Below are 22,258 nucleotides of genomic sequence, written 5' to 3' on the forward strand. Positions count from 1 at the left end.
CTTCGAAATATACGGTCGTCACGTGTAGAGCTTGGAAAGTAACGCACGCAGGGGGGGGGGCTTACAATAATCAAATTCCTCAGAAATATTTGATAACGCAGTAACGCGAGTCAAATGAAACGGTAGATTAAACTTTAGTTAGAAAACAAAACATTACGATAAAGTAATTGGAATATACGTATTTTACTTTAAATGGATTCGGGGGTAAAATATCTTTCTATCACACACATGTACTGAGAACAGGATGTGCATTTCATTTCGAAGCCAATTCTGAGCAAGAATCTAAGAATATCAATGAAATAATAAAAGAATAAAACTTATCTCAATGATGAATCAGCTGAGATCAGATCGTGTTAGTGGTCAAGAAATTACCTACCAGAATTTCGCAAATTAAGGTCAAGATAACTACGTTATGCGTGTGAAATGAAACAATATACTTAATAGAATTTCAGGTAGCATGCATGTATCATTTCAGGAAATGCAGACGAGCAGAAATGCGACGCGTGAATGGAAAAAAACGAAACTACGTCACCGAGACTCTTTCATCTATCTCGATTGCAACTTGATAAGCCGCGGTACATTATCTGAGAAGACATCTTTTTCTCTGGGATCAGTATCGAGCAATTCTCATCATTCACGGCTGCTTCGGCGCGATCGCTCGAATTTCGCGCATCCAATTTCCAACTTCTACCATCGTATCATCCAGTTATCATTATTTCATCCGTTTCAACCCAACCCGCCCCTTCAACATCTGCTTGTCAGGCCAAGCAGCATTCTCTGGGTGGCGCTTCCTTCACGAAGTCACGACATTGCGTCCTGCCTTTCTCTCTCTCTCTCTTTCTCTCTCGCTTGCTCGTATGGGAAGGATGTCGACGTCTAATCGTCCTCGAGAAATTCAATTTCGACCATGGCGATGGCCGGCCTAACTCTAAAGACGCATCGGTATCCAGGCCAAAGACCTAACCTACCGCAGCCCTCTCTCGCGTACTTCGTCGCTTCGACCGACGAAACTGCGAGGCCACGACGCGACGATCGATATACTCGCGTTCCGAGAAGCTCTCCTCCCGCGCGAAGCCAAGAATCTTGAAACTTTCGCATCGATTTTCCTCGATCGCGATAACGCGTTGACCAGTCGTCACGATATACGACACCTGCGTGCACCCGCGGATTAATTGCACCCCGCGGTAATCGTGCTCGTTGTGGTCTGTTATGTCACACTTGAAGGAGTATCGATTTTTGGCCACACGAAGACCGGGACCGATCCGTCGCGAAACAATGGAAATTATTACGAATGGTATGACATAATTTTTCATGACGTGATAAATTTTAGATCTGATGGCTTTCTGTTCAGCATTTCAACGTATGAAACGACAGATAAAATATCAGTTGAAATAAAGTGATTCTGAGATCAATTATTCTTGCACATAATGTGTACATTTTCGAGCGTTTATTTTCAAGTTAGAGGATGAAATTCCGATTTATATGAAGAATTAAATTCTTCTCAATTAAAGACTGCAGAATTTGCACGTTGTTTAGTCATGTTTCAAATAAACACATGTATCATATTTTCCACTTTTATATTATATTGTATTTTCCATTGCGAACAATTAAAATTGAAAGCTGGCAAAAATATTACCGCGTGTTGTTTGCGTCGATCAACGCACATACATAACATTTCATATTTGATGTAAATCTCTCAAAGCCTCGATTAAATTAAAACGTCATGAGAACGCATCATTCCTTACCTAAAAAGCTACTTTCCAGCTAAAATCTTCGTTTGCCTTCAACTGATCCGAAAATAATTCCGACACACGGATTTCGGTGTACGAAATGTTTAGGTAATTTCCGTGGCGTAATAGAGCGCCGTAAAATCGAATGCTCTATATTGCCAGAGCAGATTATCGTCGCGACGTGCACCTACCCCAAGACGCGATAATAACATTTGATAACGTCGACGGTAGGAACCGTTTCCCTCGCGTAGACCGCGATAGATACGAGCACATACACGTGCCTACGTGCGTTTGACGTCGTGGATTAGATGCTTTACGTAAGGTGCGAACTCCCGTGGCTTATTTAGACGCGCGGCGCTAACTGCCGAGTATACGAAACGTCTTTTGCATTTTCAATGAAGTTGTCGGGTGCAACGCCTACGGTATGCCACCGGCCGCCAGCGAGAACAACGAACAGCAGGACAAATTATTCTAACGCACGCCATGTCTGGCGGCACGAGCGAGAGGGGAGAAAATTGTAGAGAGACGATACACACGCAATCAATATAAACGCGGCCCGAATTGCCCGTCTAACTACGACCGAAAATTTAATGCGGCGATATTTATCTTTTTGTCACTCTCTCGCGCGCTCGCAAACTCTCGTTACCGAAAATACAACATTTATTCAACGTGCGGGATTGCGGCTAATTGCGAAATTAGCTTCGGATTTTCATAGCGCGGCGCCATCGCCATTCGGTTTGTACCGGCGACCCGAAAGCCCAAAATTCACGATGAAAATAAATTTATTCCGCGCGCAGGCAGTCAACGCGCGGCTACAGATACGTATTCCGTCCGTCTAATTTCTGTCACCAACGAATTCCATTAACCACTTTGAAACATTCAGAACGACCGAATTCTACGAAAGTAGTGGGATCCTCCGGACGAGAAATCGATACCGCTCATCTCCATATCCCGATACCCCCCTCCTGGGATCGTCATCGACTTTGGTCTCCGTGCCGTGGTCTTAACATCCACCGAGCCGGCCGAGACAGCGGTTACGCGACAGTAAATTCTTGCGTGGTTCGAGAATACGTAATTGACTGACACAGAGAAGAGAAACCGGGTCGCGCGCGCGCGTGCTCGCCTCACCCGAGAGAGACAGAGAGATGGTATAGAAATATGGAAGGCGGACTTCCCGACGCGAAGCGGTAACATGCTGGACCGTGGTAGCAAATGTAGCCGTTAATTGCAATTCCAATTTACACGGAAAGTCGGATGTACGGATACGGCGCCGCGCATACGTGGGGGATCGCGTTTCGCTCTCGCGCGGCGAATGGGATGCTGCACGCGCGCTCGTTCGCTCGCGATGTGTGCGGCGACGTGCTACGCGCGCACACTGCACGAGCACGACGTGGTACGTGCTTACACGTGGGTATGCCACGTACCTTAGGTCTAATTCGCAGGGCGCGGTACCACTATCTCTCCCGAGTTACGACCTTTCTTCCGCGCGCACGGTTCATTTGTCCCCTTTCTCGCACGCCCGCCCGCCACCCGCTTGCCGAATTGCGCGGGCGTGTTACATTCGGCACGCCTCGGCGTGGTGGAGCGCAGCACGGCGATATTCCCTCGTAAGTGTTCATTAAAGCCGACGGTATTCCGTGGAAACGTTAACACGACGAGCGGCGGCACCGGCGACGGGAGATTTATACGTAGCCGGAAGGACGTTAGGTCCCGATGATGGTAGCTAGCACGGCGTAGCCGGGCGCGGTTTCCGCGTGCGTCCCAACCGTTTGACACGCATTAATTAATGGTCCCGCTATCTGGGTTACGCGTTGATTCATAATTAATCCACGCGATGATAACGTAGCATTTAGTATTCGCATACGGCGACGGCGTGCGACGTGCATGAAAAATGCGCGTCGCATCAGCGAATGCGCCCCCCCCTCCCCCCTCCCCTCCCGTCGTCTCGTGTCGTTGCGATATCCGACGAAAATCATCATCAATCCGCATCGCCGGCTTTCCCGCGCGCTTTCTACCCTGTCGAACACGATGACGTTGTACAGCCGCCAATCAATCAGTAACGTCGGCGCGATCGTCCCGCCCGCGAGAGTTAATGATGTTCGCGTCGTGCCGTTACGGCACGTCTGTATCATATGATATGGGTACTTCCTGGCATGTACTCGCGCACACACAAACACACACACACACATTCACTCGCAAGTCGCAGGTCCGACGTGAGAATAGCGCTGTCCCGGCACCGCGTACATCGGCAAGAAGATATAAATTGAAAAATGTGAACCCGACTCTCCCGACTGCCGAGCTCGAGAGCGCAGCATGGAGCGCATCAGTGCGAGGCAGCGTCTCTTCCTCCATCATGGAAGTAACATCCACTCTTACCCCGGGCTCGCCTTTATGCGTTCCGCTACCTGGGTAAACCGGAGGGAACAAAACGGGGCATTGTAAAATTCTCCGAACGACGCTCGCACCGATTGCGGGATTTAAACGATTATTACTCCACAATCGCGACAACCGTCCGTTCTCTTCCGAAAGCGAAAGACATTTGTCATTAACGCGAAACCACTCGGAAGCTTCTCGCCTTCCTCTATAGCAGTCTGTCTGAGCGGCATAAATATCGAATTCTAAATATGTCGGTTAAAAATGCAACCTGTCAAGAGATGATTGTACTCGTGCCAAACGTTAATAAAACGCCATTTATGAAAACAGAATGTGTGTCTTATTATAATACATTATACGCATTTTTATTATTATAAATGTTCATATCTCTCTTCCCTATTTCCCTAGTTCGTGTTCCTGTGTCAGGCGCAGAATTGAATCAGAAAAACAAAGCGGTTTTAACATCGCGCTCGTGCTTGCAAAAAATCACATGTTTATTGTGGGCAAAATTAAATTTAGAGGATTAAAAAAATGATAAACAGATTGGAGGGATTATACATGGCAACATGATAATAGCATACAGTTTATGAATAACATCAATGGCAGATTGATGGAACGAGTTAGCGGTTAAATATGGCAATATGTAGATTCGATAATGACATTAAGTTTATGAATATTATCCGTGACGAATTGATGGGCCGATGAAACCAGTGGTCTCGCAGATCGTTATTTCAGCAGCGCGAATTAACCGCGCGAAAGTCGAGACGTGATTCACCGTAGATTAAATGCAGTTTCTTTTTATTTTCCGCCAATCGGAGGAATGTTTGCGCGTTTTCATTATCATTAAAACCGCATGTATGCTAAGAATTTGGACGATATATTCCTGCGTGTATAGGTATTCGCGTTAGCGCGAAAAGTCCATCATGAACGCTAATTAACGTTTTCACAATTTCCAGCGCATTGAATTTGCGTCGGTCAACCCGAAGCCTCGCACAATCGAGCTTTTGTAACGAGGCTTTTGGTTTTGTACTAACATTGCTTTGTTGGCGAGCCGACCGATTTTTTTCAGTTTCCATTTGTTTGTAACTTTGCGCCGCGTATTATTACTCGCACACACAATTTCAAATATGCACAATGTTGATGCACTCCCCTTTACTATGCGGTGGAAAGGATCAATATAACATTTATAGCCCGTACAGCGACCGGAGTCAATGGCAGTTCTCCGTGCAACTATATTTACGAGCGACCATCGAAAGGTTAAAGTAATTTCGATGTCGCGTCTCGCACGCGGCGTTGAATAGTCGAGACCATGTTTACCGGAAGTCTCTATAGTCTTTCTCTGTCTCTGTCTCTGTCTCTCTCTCTCTCTCTTACACACACACACACACACACACCACACACACACACACACACACACAACTTCTTGCACATGCACATATCCACTATTTTCCTGTACATTCTCAAGCTGAGAACTATTTCCCGCTTCTTTCTTTCTTTTTCCCCTTTCTGCTCTGCGATATTTTTATTTATATAATAATACTTTCACGTCCTGATTTACATGGAAGTTTCAACGAGTAACATAATGCAGGGGTAGGTACAGCCATTCTCCAGCAAAGCTCAGTTCAGAGGTGTGCCAAGGTATTACAGGATTTCGGTACATGCTACCGCTGGAATCATTAACGAACGGATATGTACTCACCGTAAAGTCCCCCCGCCGTAGTAGCCTTGAAGACGACCCATATGAGATAAGCATAGATTATCCGACCGCGCTTCCACGTATCCATGATGCCCATGGCTTTTATCGGGGATGTCCCCTTTCGGGACCACTTCGATTCCCCAATCTAACTCGATCGACTCGTTGATTAGAACCGTGCACGCACCCTCCTCGACTTGCCGTGCTCCACCACTTCCTCCTTCTCCTCCCTAACTACACTTCCCCGTCTCTTTCCGCCGCACGGAACGTCTCAGGTGCCTAAATGCGAGTGTTACCGTACCGACGAATCCTCGACTTCCGAGAGTCGGGACCGATCCGAAACGAGTATTTTACACCGCGCATATCTTCCCGTGCCAATCTTCCTCCCTCGCTCTCTTCCTTCTCTTTCACTCTTCTTTATCTCTCTTTATTATACTCTCTCTCTCTCTCTTCCTTATGAGAGGATAGATCTCGTTCGTTCTGAATTGGAGGCCCGGTCCGCAGCAGCAACTTTACTGTACCGTGACGAGGCGCGATACCGCGCGTATATAGGAAGTTTTGTTACACTTACGATCGGACGTGTAACGACAAGCGCACGAGGGCACGAGACCGCAGGCACGCGATCCAACACTCCGTGTAGTGTGTGCGTGTACGTACGCGTGCTGCTTGAGAGAATGAGAATGGGCAGGCGCGCGATATAACAAAGCCGACGAGGGAGGAGTTACGAACAAGCGCGATATAACGAACCCGACACTTTTCACATTCACTGAGTCCTGGTGCACGTTTGCGCTACGTCGCACGCGCGTGCAGGTGTGCGTTTAAAACGCGCACGGTGCCACGAAACCCAATTATTTTTGACTAGGTTCGTAGAGCGTGTGCTTGGATTTTTATGGATCCTCTTTCGTAACGCTCTTGCGATTGCTCTTCTTCGGGTTCGTTTGACGATTTCGGGCTGCCGACATCCGTGATTCGATCCTCGCGGAAGTACGAGCGTTCTCGTTCGTTTGGACGGCGACCCACGGGCTAAGCCCGATCATCGGGACCGGTACGTGTACGAGCAACGTCCGCAGCATCGCGTGGAATCCGTAACCTGATGCAGCCGTGGCTGCCGATTGGACGTGCACCATTGACGACGCTGCCGCGATCGTTCGTGCGACGCATGATCGCTTCACAATTATTGTAAACGAATTGCGAGAGCAAGGCGTGCAACCGTCCGCGCGGTCGACTCCGCGGAATCTTCAAGCTCGTCGTTCCGCCTCGCGTAATCGCGCGAAAGAATCAGCCGCCGGCGAAGATTCCTCGGTATCGTTCAACGGAGCGGAACTAACGGCCGAACTTTCGCTACGGATGTTACGACGTCCGTGGACATCGCTCATACGTGAAAATTTTGCGCAGTCCTCGACGATGCACCGCGAAGAATCCCCACGAACTAACACTGCCAATTTTCCGGGCAAGCTGACCCGAAAAGTCTCCGAGTTCGGTCCAACTTGGTAACCAAACACAAGGAACTTTTCTTCCTCCACCGTCCAGGAAAATTCACGAAATTCGCGCGCGCCAACGTCCCTGCGAGACGTTCACAACATCTTGCCGGAAAAGACCGTTCTCCTCCCTTGTTCTCGTTTAACTCGCGGAACTCACTGAGTTTGACTCGTAGATAATATCTCTCCAACCTCCTTTAGAGTCTCATCTCTCGTTTTTTTGTCGTCTCAACCGAGACCAAAAGACCGGCGATTCGAATCCGCCGTTGACCTTTCCCGGAAATCTCTTGCCAGGATCAACCAAGAGTCCTTGATCCAACGTCGGCTTTCTTCTACATGACTGCTAGTCTCGATATTTTTTATTCGTCTCAGAGCGGTCGACGTTGCCTGGTCATTTTAAAGTCTCCGTCGAAGCCGTCGTCGCCACCGCCGGGTCTTCGCTGCACCGAGCGTTCTTGCTCCTTTGTGTCGATCTATAGCCCCGGCAAAACGTTTACGCATCGATCGCCGGCGCACCTGGGTACGTCCATCGCAATCGCGAAGGGAGACCGCTGACCGATCGCGAATAAATCGGCTTCACCACGTTCCCTTCACGTTCTTTGGAAAACAAACGATGCCACCAGGCTGGCGCGCGGAACGTGCAGCTACGACATGGACGATCGCGCGGGCCGAACCTCGATATACCCCTCGATACCACGGCGTTTTAAGTGCACGTGCGAGGCCGCGGTTAGGAATTACAGCCGTGCCGCGCGTACCACTGCAAAAGTAACGCCAGGAACTAGTAGTCGGCGCGGGAGGTGGGCTCGCGAGTTCGACCACGGATAAGAAGAAGGCGAGTGCGAGACGCCAGGGAGCAAGAAGAAGACGAAGAAGAGGATGATGAAGAAGCGAAACGAGAAAAAGAAGAAGAGAGCAAGAGAAGACGAACGAGAGACGCAGGAGAGAGCGCAAGGTAGGAGACCGGGGGTAACACATCCAGGGCTGGTCGTCGAACCGGTTTCCCTTCAGAGATCGCAACCGGCCAATTGGAAATACCACTGACAACGAGTCCGTCGGCCGGTCGTTTTACGATCTCGCCGATCGGCCGCGGCCGGAGATCCGGATAAAACGCCGTGTCGCGCCGCGCCGCGCGAGTCAGGCCGAACTGACTAAAGCCAAGTCAAGTCAAGTCAGGTCGAGTTGAGTCGAGTCGAGTCGAGTCGAGTCGAGTCGAGTCGAGTCGAGTCCAGTCGAGTCCAGTCGATCCACGCCGGTGGATCTGATCCAACCAGCCGTCGATCGCGGAACCTGCTGCTGTAGGGAATCGCTAATGCACCACGGGAGCGAGGAATTTCCACGGTGAAACGCGGACGAGCGCGCGCCGACGACAACGTCGAAAGCGAGAATGTTACAGATTCCTTTGCTGCTTGAACTCGTTAGACCAGAAAAGTCCGCGGATGTTTTAGTACATGGTTGACGAGGAAATATTTCTCGCGAGGTGGCTCTTGGCTCGTTAATGCAAAAGGCAGAAACGACGAAGCCTGCGTTTCACTCAATCGCGGTTACGCGATATAACTACGGATGAGTACGAGAACTCGTGGAATTACACATTGTCGAAGCAAGAGAAGACTTGTGCAGAATGCGAAGGATTCTTTGTAATATATAACGATAATCTTCAGAGTGTAACGATAATCGTATTCCGCTCGTTGACCTGGCGAAACTGCCATTCTCAGCGCGCGATTTCCGATTCGACACAACGACCAGCAGAATTCTCGCGCGAATATTTCGCATTTATTCCTAGTTCCGCGCCGCCGAATGCACATGCTTACGTATGCAAAAATATCGCGCCACGTCCAGCACTGACCAACGGCTGTTGTATAAGCAATAATACGTATATTATTGATGTCCCAATGGCAAGTATGGCCGGCTGATTAATAAACAGAGAGAATGCTCAATAATTTATGGCGCCCACGGGAAGAGAACATAAAAGCCGGATTGTACCTGCTGAATTTTTCCGACATGTCCGTTTCCGATACGGTACAGCGAATTAATTATCTGCGCGTGAAACCCTTGCGCCGTCGGAGGAGAGAATTAACCATCGGCAAAACTCAAAGAAGTGTGTACGCCTTAAGTCATAATCGACAAAGTGCAGAGAAAGATAGAAGGTGAGAGAGAAAGAGAGAGAGAAGAATAGCCTCAATGGATAGTCGATTCTTACGCGAAGCAAAACGTGTTCAAGCAGCGATGCACAGTATGCAACAAGAACGGTAATCCAACTAAGTTTTAAGTGACACTCCGCGCTCTTTTGCTCCAAATGGGATCTGAGCAATTACGCTCGGCGCGAACTCCTTAATGAAAGCGGGGGGAGAGCACAGGAATGCACGGGAATGCTATTGAAATACAAACGTCGATTAAGTAATGGGACTATTTAAGCGAACTTGTCGATCTGCATCGATTGAGATCGAGACTAGAGTTGACCGAGACCGACTCGGTTCGCGAACGCGAACAAACGTACTTTCAGCGTGTCAATTTCCGCCTCGTTTTTGTACCTGTATTGCCAGCCGCTGTCCGGCCATCGAAACAGCGTCTTGCACGTCAAAATACGAGTATAACTGACAACAACATTGAGAAACCAAAGAGAGAAAAACGGGATAAAGTTCCGGGCAGTCGACTATTCAGGCTCGGTGAACACGATCGGTGTCCGGTCGTCACAGTAATAAGAAACGTCTTATCATGGCGTCATGTGTCTCCGATATTTTTGGCAAATTATTCTGTCCCATCCCTGTGAACCTCCCCGAATATCTCGATGTCGTTCCCACCCCCCGCAAATTTCGGCGCACTGGAGCCTGACCGGCCGTTCGCGCCGTTCGGTCGAATCGCTGATGGACGGACGGACGGGCGCGCGATCGGCAAGGATACGAGACACGGAGGGCGCCGCGACGCTGCGCGTCCCGCAGAATCACGATCCGCACTGGTACGCCATCGAGCGTTAGAGAAACTTCAGCAACCCTCCGACATCCCGGCCCCCACTCGCTCTCTCTCACCGACCGAGCGGTATACACGTGCGAAAGCCGGATGCATTTGTGTGCGCGGTCGTGTACGTGTGTACGGCACGGCACGGAATACCCATACCAACGCGGGGGCGCCATTCCAGCCACGGTTCTCCAGCGACGGACTTCGCGCGCGCACACACAGGGTTGGTCGGGGGTGTACGATCGGGTGCGCGAGCGCACCGGGGACCAGCTCCCTCCACCTACCATCGTCACTACCACCACCGCTACCACCACTACCGGCACATCGACACGCTTTCCGTCTTTCTCTCAAGCCCGACAACCCGCGCGCGACCATCCCTCTTCCGTGCACCTTTCCTCCGCCCTTCCTCTTTCTCTCCTGTTCTTCCTTTTTTTGTTCTTAAGTTGGAGAGGGGTATCTGTGTGTGCCACATGACAATTTCGGGTGAAAACATCGTCGAGTGGCTACTAAACCCGTTCGGGGGGGATTCGGCAAGTAACGGAGGCCCGCTACTGCCGGTAACAAGCGCGCAAACATCCCCTAGGTTGAAAGGACTCTAAACGACGTCGCTTTCGGTACCGAGAAGGGAGGCTGCTTCCCCGATTTAACCGGAGCGAAATCGGCGAGCGACGACACGGCCCGGCGGCGGTCGTCGGTATTCCGCAGCTGATTATCTACCGATGAGAATAAATGAGGGCGACAGTGATAAATTGATAATGACGCGTCGGCTCTTGACGCGCCGTGGCGCGCGCGCGGGCCATGCATCCCGCGGGATCGGGAATTACACGGGCGAGGGTTTTACATCCGAGCGGAATAACAAGCGCAATAACGATAATAATAAATCAAATTTATCGCGCGACAAAGGCGAAGAATTTGTTAACTAGAGAGGCAAAAAGAGAGGAAGCGAGGCGGACAAGAAGATAGTGGGAAAGAGAAAAAGAGCGCGCGTGGCAAGCGGGGAGAAGAAACGTAGGGGAATAAATCGTTCCCTCGCGGAACGTAGCAAGGTACCGGCTAACCGGCTAACTGGCTAACGATACGGGAAGCGCAGGATGCGCGGCCATGCCGCACTGTGGCCGCGGATACTGCTGCTGCTGCTGCTGCTGTTGGCTCGACGAATAAAACAAGAATAATTCGAGCACTATTGGATAACGTATCGCGCGCGACGTCGGCTTGGAGAACAGGGCGCCAGTATAACCGCGCGAGCTTCGTAGCTGAAATTGGAACCCCTCTCGTCGTCCAGTCGGAGTCTGAGGTAAGGTCAGGTTGGCCCACCTAATCCAATGTTTTACAGGTTTACTGATTGCGGTGGAGCGGCTGTACGACGCGGTACTCGAGAGAGAAAGAGAGAAAGAGACAGAGAAAGCGAGAGGGAGAGACAGAGAGAAAGGACGGGTGGACCGACTTCCCTCTTTGGTTCCTCGTTTCATTCACCCTGGTTGTTCCGGGTTGCTCTCTCGCGTCCAGCTGCAACCCCCTCTCACACCGACACGCGACGCGATCTCCCATCTTCGTCGCTCAATCTCGCGCGCGCGCTGCCCTAATTCCCTGACAAATAAACGCATCATTGGGCAGCCGTAGATTTACCAATCAGACCGATGCCTGCCTTCCGTACAGGACAGCGGAAGCCGTGCGGAAGCCCGCACGCGATTCGGAATAGCAATGAAAACAGACCTTTAAATCTGCCCGTATCCCGCTCTCGACGTTCCCTACGTGTGCCACCGTGATTTCCGATCGCCCGGACCTTTTAGGTCGGTCAACGTTCCATTAGCGACTACCTACGATACGCACCGAATCTCCCCTTTTTCAATGAACTCATTAACATAAAGACACACAGCTAATGCGTCACTGATTTAAATGTAAATTTACGTTACTCCGGGAACGGGATCGAAGTCGACGAATTTTTCAACAATGTTTTATCTTTGCAGTACAATCGTGTAGCAAGATATCGACATAAGGAGGTTATCATGAAGAGTATAAAAATATAAGAGTACTGTATAACCGCGAAAGCAATTGAAATGTTCAATAAATAATCACATCTTACAGCTATTTTGAATCACATAATGTGGTTGCTCTGGACACGACGAATCTTGTTGTGTGTAAGGCAACCTCGCTAAAAAAACACTTTTACTACATGCATGCTTTGCTCGTCGCTGTTATTGAAAATGCACCTGCGCTACCATACCATCGCCGTTGATCCCGCGTAACTTCTAATTCAAGAAGAGCAATCACTTTATGCGGCCTGTACTCGCCACTAGTTCGTGATATTTCCTTCCATCAGACGCCCGGTTGCATTCTCGGAACATCTCGCATCAGAGATTATTAACGAACGCCATCGATGAAAGAGACGCGCTTCGTTAAACCCATCGCGTTCATTAAACCGATCGTGCGAGTGATATCGTGCGTCCGCGCGAGAAAGAGAGAAAGACATGATAAAACTCTGGCTCTCTCTCTCTCGGTATGGGGGCTAGGACTTCCGCATAGAATATAGATGGCGGAATCTCGTTTCTATAAATTGAAAGTATCGAAAAAGCGAGAGACAACGCGGGAACGCAAAAAGAAGAGAACGATAATGGCCGCTTCTTGCATCGCGTTGAACGCTGCGTTAAGTTCGCGGGTAGACGGGTGGCGGATAGATGGGATGGATAGACGGATAGACGGATGGATGAATGGATGGCCGGGGTGGACGGCCTGGACCGCTGGACGAGCGGACGAATGTCCTTGCGCTATCGATTACAAGGAGGGCTTGCGCGACAGACAAGAAAAGAGCGGTAAAGTGATGCAGACAAATGGTAATGTCATTACTTTTATCTGGGTGATAGGGAATACAGACTGAGAAATACGAGTTTCTCGTTTCGCGAAAAACAATGCATAAGCAAGGAGAAAATGTATAAGACCTGATTGATTCTGACATTGGAAAATTCGAGCTTAATTGACCGATTGGATCAATAGCGACATAAATTTCTTTCGTAATTTTCTCAGTAATCCTATACAATGTCTAGATGACTGCTCTTAAAAAGAGAGCTTGGTTAGAAATACGCGTAAAACGACTATTCATCTATTTCAGATAATTTCCAATACGTCTTTCGTGTCATGAGACATACATATATTAATGCTGCGTTTATAAAGGAGAATTAGAGTTGTATCATTTTGATTCGCAGTTTCCCCTGATATGTAAAAATGATAGATCCCAGTGCGGCGGTTTGCCCAAAGGACAAAGAATAATATGGTGTTAGAATATATTATGAACCGCGAAAGAAGCGTAAAACAAATCTTAAAAGGATTCATTGAATAACATGAAAGAAGTCTCGGATAATCTCGCAAAGTTACTTCTTTGCACAAAAGTAGCTTGAGAATCATGTTTTCACAGTGCGTGTTCTCATTATCATACAAATATGTCGACATTCTTAACAACTTTTCATACCGGATTTTTACACCATTTTCTTGAATGCTGAGAACACTTTCTAATCTTTAAATATTACATGTTTCTTCTTCAGTTGTGAATTCATTTTCGATCAGTCTTCTTATTTTAATTCGCAAGATAGCGAAATAATTATACAACGTGTTCGATAAATAATAGATTGCACAAATTATCGGAAACAAAATCGACGTATCTCCGCTAATAATTAATATCGAGTATACGATTTGTATCATCTAATTGGATATGTTAATCGTATTTAGTCGACTTCATGAATATTGAAAATACTATTCTCGGTTAATGACACGTTTACATCATTATTTATTTATACGTTGTATTAAAAAGCCCGACATTAATAATATGTCCGGAAGAGTAACGGTTTATTAATGGCCACATAATGGGGAGCTGCGTACACGTGCACGTTGGGCGTCTATAAATTATTTATAAAATTAACCGCATCGGTCCGTGTAGCGATCTCCTAAAATCCCCATGACGTGAACGTTTCAGAGGATGTTGGGATCCCCAGATCTGCTCCCGACCGGAAGCACGTCCTAAGACGATCGTCGCCCTTGTACTAGCTCCGGATTACGTTCCCCTCGCGAACGTGAAACCAATTTAACCCCTTTTACTATAGCACGTTTCTAACCAAAAAATAGTTTCCTCTGGTATATTTAATTATTTTCTTATACTAATATTATACAAAGAATAAAATAAATTCGAAAAGTTTACTTGACATCATGTTTATGAAAGAATCAAAAAGACAGATATAGAAAGAGATTAAATTTGATCAATTAGATATATCTTCATATCTATCTTGGTGTATATATCTAAATTTATTGAATGGATAAACAATTTTTCTTTAACTTATTACAAATTTTGAGACAACGTGAAAGCTAATTATAATGTACAGTTTTTTATAAAATTGTGATAAGATGCAAAGACTGTCATAAGATGGAGCTTTAAACAGAATATTATTATAAATATTATTATAAGTATATATAATTATTTAATATAATTTAAATATATCTAAAATTATATAATATAATTATATAGATGTGGAACTATAAAAATAATTTTGACATGTATCGAGCTGGATTTAAACAGCGGTAATCAAATTTGTTTGCTCATTATCGGAACATGTTTTACCTCTTATCGTTAACGAGAAAGTTTTACCGCGTTCGTTCGTTGATTGGCAGAACAAAATCGTTCGAACGAATTTATTAATTCGTTCAACTTATTCTCCAGTATCGATATTTAATTACTTCAATTATATTGCGAATGTACAGTGCAAAGGTACACGATATTTTACTTTATTCAGACCAGAATAACACATGCACTGCTTATTATCGTTTCTCAATATTCTTCAGCATTCAAGAAAAATAATGTGTCGATATGAACTCTAATAATTCACATATAATTACTCACGCCACGGTGAGTACTCGCCCGATGTCCTCTGGACTTTTTCCTCCTTTCAATAATCCATCGATGGTTGTTTTTTCAGGGCACTCGTCCCGCAAAAATACGGCACTCCCTACACGACATATTTATTCGCAATTAATTACGATTGTGCACGCCGATCACACGGATCAACAGAATCAACACGATCGCGCATATTTTCGAAACGGCACTCCTGATGCACTTGTAAAAATACGGCACTCTTAACAAAACTCCATGTACCAGAACTCTTCTGCAATTACAAATGATTGTATTATTATTTTGTAAAGATAGTTATGATATATTGTTAATCGTGTTAATCCTGCAAATAATTCGTAATTTTGGAAAATTAATTTTGGAAATTAGTATTACAGGAAGCGAGCAACAATTCGATTCGATTCATCATCTGACATATCCTTTTCAACGGTAGCAACCTCATAAAATTCCAGTTTGCGTATCACGCATTCGTTAATGAGCAAATAAAACATGAAACGTCGAATCGTTATTTGTTGCCCGCGTTCCCTCTTTTTTTTCTCTTCCCTCACGCGCCTGCAGCTCAGCGTATCTTCGAGCAAACAGTTTATTTGCGCGCGTCATACGCAAAATAAAATGCACAATTCGCGGGATTGAGCATCGCGAATACGTGCCAGCATGATAGCTACAAATGGTTTTCTATCACTGCGTGGCAGATGTCACGTTAATACGCGCGACTGTAAAATTAACACGAAAAATTAACGGAGCGCATTTTCAAATCAGGTGGAGCGAAAGGCACGCGCCCGTGTCGCGTCGACGCATTTATTGCGCATCTATTGCGCGTTTTCCAATTTTCCTTTCTTAATTTATTCCACGAGGGACAACATATGACAACGCATAATCAAGCCGCGCGAAGCGTTAATTATCCGCATCAATAACGACGCGCAACATTTCGGCACAACAAATAGACGCGCAATTACCGATGCAACGCCACGAAAACCTAACAAAAACGAGCATGTCCGATTCACATTGTCAATTCATTCAATCGTTCAGCCGTGGAGCTTCACGAACGAACCAACGAGAGATCGGAGAGGCAGCTCGACCTCGACGAGGGGCTCTCTCAAGCTATGTAAACTGCGGAAACGTGCAAATAAGTAACCCACTCTCTCGCGAAGGTAGTAGCCGGGGCTTCGCCCTCCAATAAATTGTTCTCAGGTCGGAGGTTAGCGCTATTTCGAAGGATGAATGTGCACTAATATGCGCGCGTGAATAACTCGGCGAAAGTTTTCCGCGCGCCGTGGGAAAAATTTCCTCGCGGCGAGCCCGCGTTCGGCCCGATCTGGACCTCAGATGGCGAGATAGATCAAGTACCACATCTGACGAAACGTTACGAGTCTCTCCGGAGACGGGATTTTCCAAACGGACAGTCTGTTTTATTCTCCCTCTGTCGAAAATATACGATCCGCCTCGTTGCGCCGGATTTACATGACCTGTTATTTGTCATCTCTCTGTCATCGTACTGTTCTTATAGATATCTCGTTTGTATATATAAAATTTTCATATATATAAAGTTTTCAACGTTAACCATAACTTTTCAACGTTACCATAAATAAACACAAAGTATCGAATGATATGACACATGACCAAACAAAAGAATAAAAACGAATATAATTAATGCTACAGAAAATAGTACGTGAGAGAAAATACAGATTTTTCGTGGCTAAATATATTTTTGTTTCTAATTATAGAGAATTTAACAACGCGTAATTAATGATTTACAGAAAATAGAGCGCGCGTCCGAGGGGATTAATGCTGAAAAATAATATAGCGATACGTGGCATGTGCATTAGCGCTTCAACGAACGCTATACGGATGCTTCGTCATTGTGTAATAAACGTCATTGCGCGAGCAGAGCGAATCGAGATTGGACTTGCAAGTTAATTGCATCGTTCGTACGCATCGCGGATTATCGGCGCACACGAGCATACGTAACCTCGTAAAAATTTGTCGACGCGAATTAGCGGGACGAAAGGAAAAATCGCGATATTCTTCGCTCGTAATGGTTAACGACGGCAGAGGAAGCAACGAAACGTCACGTAATCTAGGGGACAATACGATCGGGCAAAATTTAATTTCGCGAGAGAGAATTCTTTCCGCCGCCGCCGACGCCGCCACCACGCGCTCCATGACGAAGGGTCGGCGAACGGAAGCAGCAAAGATCTAAGAAGATAAAGGGTGTTCCCGGTGAAAGCGATGTTTGAAACGTAGTTAATAAAATCGCATGAATATTCAACACCGGGGGAATCGAAGTCCCGCGCGATCGAAACAAAAAGGTCGACGCATATTTGCCGTTACAAGCTCTCCCGACGTCCCGGAAAATTGAACTTTCAGAATCCGCGTGTATCACTTTTTGCCCGTTCCACCCCTGCGGGCCGATTCTCAAATTGGACTTTCGCGATCGAATTTCCTGCGGCGCCGGCAAGCGAGTCACCCGCTCGATCGCTTTCATAAATATCGTCGACTATCTTTCGATTGAATTAACGATTCAGGAGCCGTTTAATCGAAATCTCACGTGACTCAACGCGTTTTCGTTCGAGATGAGCACACGTTTAAAACAATTTACAATTATTTAAAAATCATTCAGTCATTTACTCACCAGCCACCATGTTCCATCAGCCACCATGTTCCATCAGCCACTGCCTAGGCACTCCAGCATCCCATGCAGCCATGTTGACTTCTTACCGCGCACTTGCGATTTTCAACACTTCCGAATTTCGACAAGCTTGATTTTTACACTCCCGGGTATTTTCGACTCTCGACTTTTATGTTTGTTGTAGATCGAAAATATTTTTATTATTGCTATTGCACCTTTATATCGATGCGCAAAATACACGTCGCAGTATTTTGTACTCTACGTCGAATTGCTCGACGAAACTACAAATATTATTTATTATTACGAACATTAAGTCGATGTACAATCACAACTTACTTAATCGAATCCGCAAAGCAAAGATTCTTACGTGCGTTTCCAGTCGCGAGCCACTTTTGCGGGTGAAAATTACTGCAGAGAAAATTACGCGGAGCGATTTCGGCGCGTCTTGACTCTACCTGTTTACGTCGCAAAATGGCGGTCGTCGCGTAGTGCGGCTCGCTTACAACTTCAGGTATAACGAAGGTTAAAGTAAAATGACGCGTCGCCATGTTCGATACCGGAGCAAAATTGTGATTAAAAGTTTACCGTTAAGATGTACGAAAATAAAAGAAATATTTATTACAACTTGTAATCTCTTTATTGTTACATTGCCATGTTACTACAAAGGCGGTATAACGCGTAATGAATACCGAAGCTTCGCTTTTGTGCGCTCGGAGAAAAAGATACGGTTGTTATTGCAAGCATCGAGTACTTACGGTAATTCCACGCCCAGTTACTCGCATACGCGGCATGTGAGCTCACGATCAATGATTTCTATCAATGATTGCGATCAATGACGCGTTTACGAGTCACTTGGCCAGTGAAATCGCGAAAATTGCGCGAAACGATCTCTCGATCGGCGCGAAATGGCGGCTACGGCGTGAAGTGTGTCGCTCGGTTGCAACTTCAAGGTGTAAACTTGCAACTATTGTCTATAGTACTACAAACACTGAAAACGCGTGATGATTATTTACAATAATCCATAGTTATTTATCCATGGTTGGTTACCCATGGTTACATACAATAACGCGCGGCGATGAGCTCGCAATCCAAATAATTCCTAACGTTTGTTACTAGCCGCAAATGTTTTTTTTTACGAGTAAAATTACGAAAAATATGCGAGGCGATTTCGGCGCGCTGAACGGCTCGCGGCGCGGAATTGCGGCCTCCATACATCGAATCGTTTGATTGCGATTCGCGTATTGTTGAGAACATTTACATTTCACGTTGACCATTGTACAATTTTTCAGCAATTCCGTCGCGTGTAGGCTCGTTACGCCGACTGTAATTGATCGCGCGTAATTATCTTCTCTTGTTCCTGAGATTCGTCATTGTTCGCAAGTGAAAAGAAATGAAATGCTCCGAAATAACTAGAATAAGTAACTAGAAAAACACACGCGGGACGCGGCGCATCACGGAGGCAACTTCATCATAACGAATGATTGCGCCACGGAACGAATGTGAATACGCATGTTGCACTACCTACTGCGCAACATGTGTTGTTCCATGGGCAACGATCTGAAATCCTCGAATGTATAATGATCGTTACATGCATCTCAAAACTCAAATGCGATATTCGTCCGACATTTTCTCGGTAACAAGTAACAAATAAAATCGATCGAGTAAAAGTAAATCTTTTCATTAGAAAATTGCGGGAACTCGTGTCCGTATTTCATCCACGTGTTTCTCGCGTATTAATTATTTATATTATATTTCTCGCATCGTCAGGTTGTGAGAGCTAACCTAACCTCGAGAATGACGCGATAATTCGAATTTATTCGCGTCAGATGGCATTGATTTACGATTCTAGCAGTGACATCAAGATGCTACTTTAATTATATATTAATTTTAAGCGAATCGTAGATAGAGCCTTAAGCGCCTCGAGCGATAACGTTCGTCAGCACGAGCGTCCTGCTGTATCCCGTTCTTGACTCTACCGCTAATACTTCCTTCTCTCCCTTTCTCTCTCTTTTTTTTCAACTTTCCCGTCGATCGGCCAAAGGAGCTTTCAGCTCGAAAACGCGGTGAATCAACATCGAATCGATGGGTCACGATCTCAACCCGCGAGAGAAAGGAAGAAAGAGGATTTCCCGATATATTAGACATCGGCCACCGGCGCGGATCTCGATCGGGCCATTTTGATGCACGCCGGCGCTTCCTTGCTTGCGAAACAAACAGAGGCAATTTAGAGATTCTCCGCGGGGCCGGATAGACTCGACAGAGAGACCGATTCTATATATTCCCCCACCGCGTGCGGTGTGTTTTTCTTTTTCCTTTTCTCTTCCGCTCGCCTCTATCCGACCTAATCCCCACCGCGCTTTTGTTTACGTCCGCAGAGCCTGAGAGATTTTTCCTATTAACTCACCTGCTGTCCAAATCCACTACCCGCGTTTTTAAAGAAATTCCAACTCGCGATCTATCGCGCTACGCGAGGGAAGAAAATGCAGCGTTCCGCCCTCCGCCGAATCTTCGGGCGGCCGCGCGCTCGCAAATTGACATTCATCCAAGTTAATTCTGCTTTAAAAAAAAAGTTAAATCTAATTTATGCGAATTGATTTCCCCGCGAGCAAGAGGCACCGCCGCGACGTTGGCGATTTATATTATAATTTCAACTTCATGTTTGCAGAGGGGAAAAAATCTGACGGAAATGCGACGATAACGAAGCAGGCGTAAAAGTACAATTTTCGCGGAACTTCGAGTCGGGTCTCACTATAAATTTACTTGCGAGAGAATAATCACCGCCCCCAAATGATCTCCGACCCAGACACCAGCGGGAAAGAAAACCCCCGGATTCGGATCGTGCTGGTACACGACGATCCCCCAGCGGCATCCCTACGCTCGTTGCTCCCGCGAAAACCTTGTACTTTCACGGAAAATTTAACCACCGCGCATTTTACCATACGCTTTAAGCTTCCGGCTTATATATACCTCGGAGTGGCATCCCCCTGTGTGTACCCTTCATACTCACGCGAATCTGCGCGAATATCAACCGTCATAATGTCGGTGCATGTCGCGTGATTTTTCCGCCGTCGTCCCATCCGCGGTTTTCGAAAGTAGAGCGAGCACGGGGCGGCCGTTTAATTAGACTTCCGGCCGTCCGACGAGCCACCCCCGGCCCCCGTCGCTGTGGAGGGAGGGAGACCCACCTACCTGCGCTGCTCGTAATTAGGTTCGTCGACCGTCGTCGTCGCACGTCGCTCTTGGGAGTCGTGGATAAATAATCCGGTCATGCGAGTCCATATGCGCCGCAAGAACTCCAGGATGTCCGCAGCCCGGGACGTCATGGGCCACAATGCCCGCTACAACCGAGATTTTAAACGGCAAACTCAGGTGAGTGATGCTGATGCGACTATTGTCTTCGCGATTCTGTTCACGTACGCTTAATATAAAAGCTCGGCGAGCAAAGCAACGCGGTGATGTAAAGACTAAATATACTCAGTTTCGAATTTATTTCGCCCAAGTCTGGCATCCTAATCTAATCCGACTGTAGTGTCAGTAAACTCGCCTGAAATAAATCCTAAATAATAGTAATAAATTATCAATCGGCATTCATTGTCATATTGTCATATTTTATCCATTGTCTAAATAGAAATTCGCCTGGTCCAATCTGACTGGAATGTAGCAAACTCGCCTGAAATAAATCCCGATTGATAATGTATCGTAATATCGCGTGGTATTTTTTTTTCGCGCTACAGTGAAATTTACACCGCGCTTTGATCACTCCGCTGTCTCGTGAAATATTTGACAAGATAGATAAAGCGGAGGGCGTAATTCGGCGATCAGCTCGCAGGGTCGCGACGAATTTTCGTTGGCAGTCGGGCAGAATTTTGTGCCACGTAGCCGATCGTCGATTGTTTTATTTCACCGAGCGTGCTCTCGCCCATGTGTCCATGTAACAAAGATACTTAATCCGGATGACATTAAATATTCGCGGTTTCGTCCTATCCGCTTAAATCCCCGAGCCGCTACGACGATTGGACAGTAATCGCCAGTTTTTTTTTTTTTTTCTTTGGCAGAGATACGTGTCGTTGAACGCATCGTCCAACAACGAGCGAACGAACGAACAAGCGAAACGACAAAAGGGCAAATGAATCAAAGCCACAAAGGGGTGGTATCAAAGCGGAGGCCCGGCCGTTGTCTTGCGTCGAGACTCAAAGCGAGATCTCGCGATACTCGCGGCGGCCGCGCTGCATGCCGTAGAACGCGTATGTGGAGGCCATTTCGGCGAATTTATATGCTAATTCGCCGTGCTTGTCGGGATTAACTTCCTGTTCTAGTTAACCGTCGCGAATCCGCAGTTTCGCCCGCGCACGTATTCTCTCGACCCGGCGCGAACAAGCCGGCGCAACAAAGTCGCAACGAACGATGTAAACATTGTTATTGCACCGCAGCGGCAACGCGTCACGAAAAGACCCGGTCCGACTTTGTCAATTGGACAAATCCGATTCCGAATGTTCCAAGCAAAAATGCATCTCG

The 22,258-nt window shown here is 46.8% G+C and overlaps 1 protein-coding gene across 8 annotated transcripts in view; it reads right to left on the bottom strand.

Moving 5' to 3' along the window:
* Nucleotides 1–10,230, bottom strand: part of LOC105282205 (tyrosine-protein phosphatase 99A) — a 257,242-nt gene extending 247,012 nt beyond the window's left edge. For 4 of the 8 annotated variants that reach the window (XR_003407329.1, XR_003407328.1, XM_026974292.1 and 1 more), the window contains exon 1: nucleotides 5,803–10,230. Coding sequence is in view for 6 of the 8 variants with exons in the window: in XM_026974292.1 (XP_026830093.1) it covers nucleotides 5,803–5,896 (94 nt within the window). In the remaining 2 variants the exon portion in view is untranslated. The remainder of the gene's footprint in view (nucleotides 1–5,802) is intronic. The other 4 variants (XM_011343985.3, XM_011343984.3, XM_011343986.3 and 1 more) reach the window with 4 other exon arrangements.
* Nucleotides 10,231–22,258: the final 12,028 nt, after the last annotated feature.

The sequence above is a fragment of the Ooceraea biroi genome, chromosome 12 (genome assembly GCF_003672135.1).
Source record: "Ooceraea biroi isolate clonal line C1 chromosome 12, Obir_v5.4, whole genome shotgun sequence".
Taxonomy (NCBI): domain Eukaryota; kingdom Metazoa; phylum Arthropoda; class Insecta; order Hymenoptera; family Formicidae; genus Ooceraea; species Ooceraea biroi.